The 9570-nt window shown below is 51.7% G+C and overlaps 1 protein-coding gene across 1 annotated transcript; it reads right to left on the reverse strand.

Annotated features, from left to right (window-relative positions):
- Positions 1-4705: 4705 nt before the first annotated feature.
- On the reverse strand, positions 4706-6367 carry LOC137814983 (uncharacterized). The gene is made up of 2 exons (XM_068617975.1): positions 5706-6367; positions 4706-5498 (listed from the first exon to the last, which is right to left on the reverse strand). Exons 1-2 carry the CDS (start codon positions 6365-6367, stop codon positions 4706-4708), a joined length of 1455 nt encoding a protein of 484 aa, XP_068474076.1.
- Positions 6368-9570: the final 3203 nt, after the last annotated feature.

The following is a 9570-nucleotide window of genomic DNA, read 5'->3' on the forward strand; positions in this document are numbered from 1 at the left end:
ACGTCTTACTTTAGGGCGACGTCTTACTTTGGCGACGTCACGAGAGGTCGACCTGTTGACTTTTCTTCCTATGGTCCCTTGAGGGGTCCCACCATGTGTTGACTTTACTTCTGGTCAACGCCCGGGTACGAGACGGTACATCTACCTTCCTATCGTACGACGCACGTGGTTCGCCCCTGGGCGTGGCCCTCTCATGGGTCGTATCTGTCCCAGGGGTCTCCCAGAGGTGGCGTGGGTACTTCACAAGTCAGGTTACTGCTCACTGATACTGGGAATATGGCCTTGAAGCCACCTTTCTCTTCTCTTTATCACTGTTCTGAGGTACTGAGGCCCCTCGCGGTGTCGCCCCCTCCACGGTCTTTCCTACCCGTGGGTATCTAGGGCTGACACTGTCGATGCCTTATCCTGGCGACGCCTACACCTGGCGGCGCCTCATCTTGGCGACGCCTACACCTGGCGATGCCTTAAGTGGTCAACCTGTTGACTTTCTTCCCTAGGCTCCCTAGATGGGTCCCACCATATGTTTGACTTTGACTTTGACTTTGACTTTAGTTAGCGCCCGGCGACGGAACGGTACACAAGCCCCCCAGTCTTGAGCTGACACTTGTTTCAGCAAAAAGACTAAGGCCTCGCCCTATCATCCACGTGGCATTCCTGTTGACGTGACATTCTCTGAGCAGCTGACGTGACATTCTCTGTGCAGCTGACGTGACATTCTCTGTGCTGAAGATGTGACTCTCTAAGTTGCTCGTTAATCTCTCGACACATGGCACGATCCTACGGCTGAGGATGCCTGTCGCTAGCGCTTCTTGAGTTAACGTTATAACCTTTCAAAAACACGGGCTCGAGGCACTGTTACATCACTTTTCATACTCCTTCTTACTGTTCATCTTCTCTGCAATCTTTGCGCTTCCCCTTCACGAAAGCTCGCACCTTTGCAACTTCCAACCACAAAAGGTATGGTTTTTCTACTCCGATTGCCTTTTCACTTTACTGTATTGCTATTACGACTGCCTGGGACTGTTATGTTTATGCATATCTGTGTTTCATAACTTTCAACTGAAATAAAATTTTAATTTAGCTGCATTCCAACTGCGTGGGATGGGACCCCCCTCTAAAGTCTCTAACTTGTACGAACCATTTCCCTTGGCTTCGGTTATTCTGAAGGGTCCTATCCACTTCGGAGACAACTTGTTCTTCAACTCGTAAGGATGAGCCTTTCGCATGACCAAGTCAGCTACTTGGAACTGTCGCGACTTTACCTTAAAGCTATACTGATGCTCCACTCTCCTCTTCACAGCTTCAGCCTTTATCCTTGCATCCTCTCTGGCCTCGTCCAATAGGTCTAGATTTACCCTTCTTTCCTCATTGGATTCTTCTGCCACAAAGCTTAGGAAACGGGGTGAGCTCTCGTGAATCTCCACCGGGATCATGGCGTCTTTCCCATATACCAAACTGAATGGCGTTTCCATGGTGGAAGATTGAGGCGTGGTGTGGTAAGCCCACACGATCCTTGGTACTTGTTCTGCCCACGCCCCTTTGGCTTTCTCAAGTCTTCGCTTCAATCCCCTCAGCAAAACTCTATTCGCTGATTCTACCTGCCCGTTCGTCTGGGGGTGTTCGACTGATGCAAACACCTGCTTGATTCCTACTTCTCCACACAGCTTCGCCAACTGCTGGCTCACAAACTGAGTGCCATTATCTGAGATGAGGCGCCTTGGCACCCCGAAACGACACACAATATTCTTCCAAACAAAGTGTTGTACCTTATGCGCAGTGATTTGTGCCACTGGTTATGCCTCTATCCACTTCGTGAAGTACTCGATGGTGACTATCAAAGACTTCATCTGCCTTATCGCCATAGGGAAAGGCCTCAGAATATCGATTCCCCATGTGTGGAAGGGCCATGGGCTGTAAATCGATCTCAGTTCCTTTGGAGGTGCCTTATGCCATTCTGCATGCATCTGGCACTGCTTGCATCGCTGGGCGTATCTTACGCAATCCTCCCTCACCGAAGGCCAATAAAACCCTGCGCGAACCACCTTGGAAGCCAATGATCTTCCCCCTACGTGGCTTCCGGTAATCCCTCGTGAAGCTCTGACATGATTTTCGTACACTCGTCGCCACTCACACACGTCAGAATTGGATGGGTGAAACCATGCCTAAATAGCACTCGGTCAACGAGAGTGTACCTTGCAGAGTTCTTCTTTATCCTTTTTCCTTTTCCAGGTTCTGCTGGGAGAGTCCCATCTGCAATGTATCGCCTATAAGGCGTCATCCACGTGTCGCCTTCCTCCAAGGCACATACTTGCACACACTTCTCTCCTTCGGGCGAGGCCGCATAGGTGCTGATGCAGGGTGTCCTCGTCGTATCTTGAATCAAAGAGCGATGGCTCCTTAGCTTCCCTCTTGTCGTGCTTATGTGAAGGACATCCACCCTGTTATCTGCCACAAACTTTCGCAGCATTTTGAGCGTCTCTTGGATGATTGTCCTCTGCCTTCCCCCCTTGCCTGAGCTGGCCAACTTGGCGAGCAGGTCAGCTCTGGCATTTTGCTCCCTTGGGACATGCACCAACTCAAAAGCGGCGCAGGCTCCCTTCAACACTTCGACGTACCTCAAGTACGCAGCCATCTGTGGATCCTTTGCTTGGTACTCCCCTGTTACTTGGCCTGTAACCAACTGTGAATCACTCTTCCCAAGAGACTTTGAGCGCCCATTTCCTTTCCCAAGAGCATTCCAGCAATCAGCGTCTCGTACTCAGCTTGGTTATTGCTTGCCTTGTAAGCGAAACGTAAGGCTTGCTCGATCAACACCCCATTAGGCCCCTCCAAGATTATTCCAACACCACTTCCCTATTGGTTGGAGGATCCATCCACTGATAGCATCCACTGTGATCTTAACTCCGCTTCTTGGGGGCATTTCCTGGTGAGAGCTCTACGACAAAATCTGCGTAGACCTACCCCTTGATGGATCCCCTGGGTTCGTACTGGATATCAAACTCTGACAGCTCCAGCGCCCAGCGAACCATCCTTCCAGCTACATCTGGCTTCTAAAGCACTTTCTGAATATGGAGGTTCGTCATCACCACCACTGTAAAACTATGAAAGTAGTGACGGAGCCTTCTAGCTGAGAATACTACCGCCAGCGCCGCCTTTTCCAACGACTGGTATCTTGTCTCGGGGCCTTGCAAGGCCTTGTTTACGAAGTAGATGAGCCTCTGCACCTGGTCTTCCTCTTGGGCTAGCACAGAGCTGATGGCCCACTCAGTTACTGCAAAGTACAATCGAAGGGGGACGCCTGCCCGTGGCTTGCAAAGCACAGGTGGCGCCGCCAAGTATTCCTTTAATTTGAGGAATGCTGCTTCGCACTCATCTGTCCACACAAAGTGGCTATTCCTCTTGAGGCACTAAAAGTAGGGGTGGCCCTTCTCACCTCCCGCAGATACGAACCTTGACAAAGCTGCCATCCGCCCAGTCAACTGCTGCACTTCTTTCACTGAAGTTGGGCTCCTCATGGCAATAATAGCTGCACACTTATTATGGTTTGCCTCTATCCACCTCTCTGTAAGCATAAAGCCTAAGAATTTCCCTGCCTTGACGCCAAAAACGCATTTTTCCGGGTTTAACTTAAGGCGGTACTTTGATATGGTAGCAAATAGCTCTTTCAGATCCACTGCGTGCTGCCCTCTCTCATGCGAAGTCACCACCATGTCATCTACGTAGGCCTGCACGTTTCTTCCCACCATGGATGCAAGGACCTTGTCCATTAGCCTCTGCTAGGTTGCGCCTGCATTCTTCAGCCCAAATGGCATCACCTTATAACAGTAACTGCACGTCTCCGTCATGAACGCCGTTTTACTCTCATCCCTTGGATGCATCTTGATCTGATTGTAACCTGAGAAGGCATCCAAGAAACTCAGCATCTTGCAGCTCGAGGCGCTGTCCACCAACGCGTCGATGCTGGGCAGTGGGTACGAATCCTTGAGGCACGCCTTGTTCAAATCTGTGAAGTCGACGTACATCCTCCACTTCCCATTCGCCTTCTTCACTAAAACGACGTTGGCCAGTCACTCAGGGTATTGTATCTCCCTGATGTGTCCCGCACTTAGAAATTTCTACGTTTCTTCCTTCACGACGAGGCACCTCTCTTCGTTGAATTTCCTCCTTCTTTGTCATACAGGGCGAACCTTGGCGTCCATGGTTAGGTGGTGGCACAAAAAATCTGGGTCGATGCTTGGCATGTCTGTAGCGGTCCACGCGAATGCATCTAAGTGGCGTGAGATCACTACTGCCACTTCATCTTGTTCTTCCTGGCTCAACAAACGTCCCAATTTGAACACCTTACCATCTATCTGCCTTTCCACCACATTGTCTACTGGTTGGGGTCGCCTACTCGCACGCTCTCTGCACGAGACTCATTTTTGCGGTCTTCTTCTATAGGCGTCGCCCTATCGGATGCTTCGGGCGTCGCCTCCTCTGACGCTTCTTCCATGGGCGAGGCCTCTCCATGTGCTTCTTCTAAAGGGGCATCTTCTTTCGGCGTCGCCTCCGCGTGTGAGACCTCAGCAGGCGTCGACTCCACAGGCGTCGCCTCTTCCAAGGGCTCTACCTCCATTGGCGTATCCGAAACGGGCGATCGCTCAAGAACCATGAACACGCCTCTCTTTGTCTTCAAGCTATTTTGATAGCATTTCCGGGCCTCCTCCTAATCAGATTTGATCACAATTACCTTGCCACTAAGATCTGGCAGCTTCATCTTCATGTCGCGCGTGGAGGCCACTGTTCTTAGCCTATTCAACGCTGGCCTTCCCAACAAAATGTTATAGGTTGAATCGGCATTCACAACTAGATACCGGATGCTTTCGGTACGCGACGCCATTCCATCAGTAAACGTCGTCCTCAGCTCCAGGTAGCCACGCACCTCAGCTTGGTCCCCTGTGAACCCATACAAGCATCCAGTGTAGGGCCTCAGCAAGTCAGGGGACAGTTGCAACTTATTGAATGTCGACCAATACATGACATCTGCAGAACTGCCCCGGTCGACGAGAACCCTATGCACCTTTCTCCCAGCTGTAACAATCGAAATGACCACGGGGTCATTGTCATGTGGGATAACATCTCGTAGGTCAGCCCTTGTAAACACAAGGTCTGACTCCCATGGATCATCCGAACCCCCCTCAGCAACTGAATTCACTGACATCACATACCTCTTATGCTGAGAGGCAGTGGGCCCTCCTCCAGAAAAGCCACCAGAAATGGTGTGCACCTCTCCATGGATCGGCATTTCATGCGCCTGATCCTCCTCTGGTACTGTCAGGGCTGTGGTCGTAGCAGACCCAGCAAGATAATCCTTCAGAAAACCATTCTTCACAAGCTCATCCAACTGATAGCGCAGCGCCAAGAAGTTGTTGATATGGTGCTCGAACGCCTCGTGGAACTCGCACCACGACTCTTTGTGAGGTCCCTGCACCTTGTTAGACTTCACCGGTGGCCTCAACCTGTCAGCTATGTTGGGCACAACAATGAGGTCTTTTAGTTCCACCACAAAATTGTGCCTCAGCGGTCTATTTCCTTCCCTCGTTGGCCTATTTCCCTCTGCTCGACCCCTGCGCTAGGGCCTCCTTGCCTCGTAGGGGCGTCTCCTCTCCTGGTTTTTCCTTCCCGTCGTGGCCTCGTTGATCCTGGCGGGTTGCGCACGTGCCTACATTCTTGTGCGCGTGGGCGCAACACTTGTGCGTTTGTCGTACACTTCACCCTCAGAGGCGATGTGTTCCACTGCACGACGCCTTATCTCAGCAAAAGTTTTGGGGCGGTTGCGGATGATTGACTCGCAGAAAGGCCCAGGGCACACCCCCTTTCTGAATGCGTATACGATCATGGGCTCTTTTGTGGTGCCAACCTTCACCACTTGTGCCCCGTAATGATTTATGTCTTCCTTCAAGGTCTTGCCTTGATACTGCTTCACGTCGAATAGGTCGTATGAAACTGGTGGTGGAGCCCTGTTGGCTAGATACTGCTCTCTGAATAACTGCGAAAGCTGTGCGAAAGACGTGATATGACCCTCTGGGAGGCTTATGGACCAGTCCATGGCCATCCCAGTCAAGGTGCTCATGAAGAGCTTGCACCTTACGGCGTCGGAGCCTCCTACCAGCATCATCTGTGTGTGGAATGCAGTGAGATGCGCCTCAGGGTCCTCCATCCCAGTGAACGTCACCTTGGGCCCAGTGAATGTGTTGGGGATCACCGTCTCCAGATTCGGCTGCGAGAACGGCGTAGAGAACTCCCTTGGTGGAGTGAAATGCTCTGGCTCATCTATGTCGCGTTGTCCTGTGTGGTTGCGCCACCCGCGGCGCAACTCCTCATTCATGCGACAGAGCTCCTCATTTCTCGCCTGAGACGTCGCGAGATCCTCCTACATGCGCTCTTGTTCAGCCTTTGACGCTGCCATTGCTTCTTGCAATCCCTGCATCATACCCATGAGCTGCTGCATGGTCATCTGTTCACTTTCAGCGCGCGTCGAACCTTGCCTTGTGGACCTCATCATCTGGAACTTCTTCGAGCTGTCGTGCAACCCCAAGGGAAATGTTGGGAACTCGAACTCGAATGAACACGATCAAACAGCGAATTCCTCAACGAACAACTACTCCTTGTAAAATCTCGAAGAAACTGAAACGAAAACTGCAACTGGAATCTGAACACTTGCTGTGGGACTGATGTTTTAGATCGGCCCCACGGTGGGCGCCAAATGTTCCCACCGGTTGACCGGGTGCGTCTTCGTGCGGGGCTTATACTCGCGAGCTAGGACACCTGAAAAGAAGTGAACAAAGGGGCGCCCTCGCGGCCCTTTGCACTCCGACGATCAAGTCAGAAAGCGAGAAACATCAAAGGTGACGCACCTCCGTATCGGAACACCGTGAATGGATGCTCTGAAGGTGGTCAAATAACTTATTAACTGATTTTCTCTCTAATTGCCTGTGCGTACAGTGGGTTCTCTTCCAAGCAACTAGAGTGTGTGTGAACTGGAAACTGTGATCCCCGTCTCAAACGTCTAAATTTTAAACGTCTAAAGCATTCAAAGCGTCTTAAAGTGCATTTAAAGCGTCTTAAAGCGCATTTAAAGCGTCTTAAAGCACATTTAAGGCGTTTAAAAACGTTTAGCGCATTTAAAAGGTTCAAAGCATTTAAAGCGTTTAAAGTGCTTTAAAGCGTTTGAAACGTAAACTGAATAAAACGTACCTTAGCAATCTTTCAGGGAAACTGATATACTTTGATGTTTCAATGCTTACTGCCACATCTTCTTCTGACTTGATCGCTACTCTACGTGGAGGGCCCTACAGCGCCGTAACCCAACTTAGGGATAATCCATCGTGTAACCCCTCCTTCCTCGAAGTGCATCTGGCGCAAGGGGTGACTTTCTGGGTGCCAACTAATGCGCCCCAACCTCTAGTCACTCGCCCTGGGAGTGTATCTACCTTCCTCTCGTACCACGCACATGGTTCGCCCCTGGGCGTGGCCCTCTCATGGGTCGTATCTGTCCCAGGGGTCTCCTAGAGGTGGCGTGGGTACTTCACAAGTCAGGTTACTCGTCATTGATATTGGGAATATGGCCTTGAACCCACCTTTCTTTTCGCTAAAAACAAGTTGTCAGCTCAAGACTGGGGCTTGAGTACCGTCCCGTCCTCGGGCGTTGACCTAAGCCAAAGTCAAGGCCAAAGTCAAACATATGATGGGACCCATCAAGGGGGCCCAGGAAGGAATGTCAACGGGTTGACCGCTTGAGGCGTCGCCAGGTGAAGGCATCGCCAGGTGGAGGCGTTGCCACGTGGAGGCGTCGCCAGGTTGAAGCATTGCCAGGATGAGGCTTCGCCAAGTTCAGACGTCGACGGTGTCACCCCCCGATACCCACGGGTAGGAAAGACCGTGGAGAGGGCGACACCATAAGAGGCCACGGTACGGGCAAGGAGGCTTCAGGGCCATAGTTCTAGTACCAGTTGGGGGTAACCCGACTCGTGAAGTTCCCACGCCGCCTCTGGGAGACCCCTGGGACAGATACGACCCATGAGAGGGCCACGCCCACGGGCGAACCATGTGCGTAGTACGAGAGGAAGGTAGATACACTCCCAGGGCGAGTGACTAGAGGCTGGGGCGCATGAGTTGGCACCCAGGAAGTCACCCCTCGCGCCAGATGCACTTTGTTCCGTCCGGTTGACCTGGGACGTCTTCGTGCGCAACCTCAACCGTCAGCTAGGGACTCCTTCCCACTAGTTACCTGTGGATTCCTGCAAAGAAGGACAAAAGGGCGCCCTAGCGGCCGTTTGCACTCCAACGCTCAAGTCAGCCAGCAAGAAACACCAAAAACTATGCACCTCCGCATCGGAGCACCGCGTATGGCACTCTGAAGGTGGTAAAAAAGAAACTGTGTCTAGTGTATATTTTCTCGTTCTGGCCAAAATCCTTCCCTAGTCCCTTGTCCGTAACCTCAAGGCTCGAGAAAGCAACTAGAGTGTTTCTGGAAAATTAGCCAAAAGTTCGAACGCTGTTTCCAACATTCCCGGCGCTATTTAAACTACCCAAGCATTTAAAGCGCTTTTAATCATAAAACGTAACTCACTTAATTAACGCGTCTAATTAGAAAACGTAGCGCATTTAAGACGTTGAAGCGCTTGGGAGCCTTTATAGTACCTTAAACGCTCGAAACAGAAACTGTATTAAATGACTTTAATTACCTGGTACCTGACTAAATGGTGTTTCTATTCTGACCTGGCTGTCGTACACGTGTAGGGCCTCACAGCGCCATGACCCCATCTGGGGACGTTTCTGCCCATCTGGGGACGTTTCTACGTGTGAGTCCTCCTGCTTGGGAGTGCTACTGCGCAAGGGGTGACTTTTTGGGTGCCAACTCATGCCCCCAATCATCTAGTCACTCACTTTGAGAGCGTATCTGCCTTCCTCTCGTACCCTGCGCCTGGCTACCCTGGGCGTGACCCTCCCCTTGAGTCGTATCTGTCCCAAAGGCGTCTCTGGGGCGGCAGGGGTACTTCACGAGTCACGCTGCCCTACACTGGTGCTATCACTATGGCCTTGAAGCCACCTTTTCCTTCTCTTTATCACTACCCCGGATTATCGGGACCTGAGGTCTTCCCACGGCGTCGCTCCCTCCATGGCCTTTCCTACCCATGGGTATCGGGGAACCGCACTGTGATTGCCTTGCCTTAACGATATTTGATCTTGGCGACGCCCTGGTTGGGCGACGCCTTCACCTAGGCGATGCCTCGCCTTGGCAACGCTTCCTTTTGGCGACGCCGGTACTTGGCGTCTCTTCACCTAGGCGACGCCTTGTGTTGACTTTGACTCCTGGCGTTGACTTTGACCTTAACTTTGTCAACGCTCGGAGACCCCCAGTCTTAAGCCGAAGACTTGTCTTCAGCGCAAAGACTAAGGCCTCGCCCACGCCGTCCACGTGCCACCCTGATGACGTGTCATTCCCTGCTGACTCAACAATTCTCGAATTATTGACGTGACACTCTCTGAACCATAGGGGTGCTCTTAATGGCTGATTGGACATCCTCT

The sequence above is a fragment of the Phaseolus vulgaris genome, chromosome 10 (genome assembly GCF_000499845.2).
Source record: "Phaseolus vulgaris cultivar G19833 chromosome 10, P. vulgaris v2.0, whole genome shotgun sequence".
In the NCBI taxonomy this organism is placed as follows: domain Eukaryota; kingdom Viridiplantae; phylum Streptophyta; class Magnoliopsida; order Fabales; family Fabaceae; genus Phaseolus; species Phaseolus vulgaris.

Bases quoted from the DNA above. Each gene is read 5' to 3' on its own strand.
- LOC137814983 (XM_068617975.1), bottom strand. From the start codon at position 6,367: ATGAATGAGGAGTTGCGCCGCGGGTGGCGCAACCACACAGGACAACGC. The intron at 5,499-5,705 runs GTAGGCACGTGC...CATAGCTGACAG, and splicing joins GCGCCCACGCGCACAAGAAT to GTTGAGGCCACCGGTGAAGT.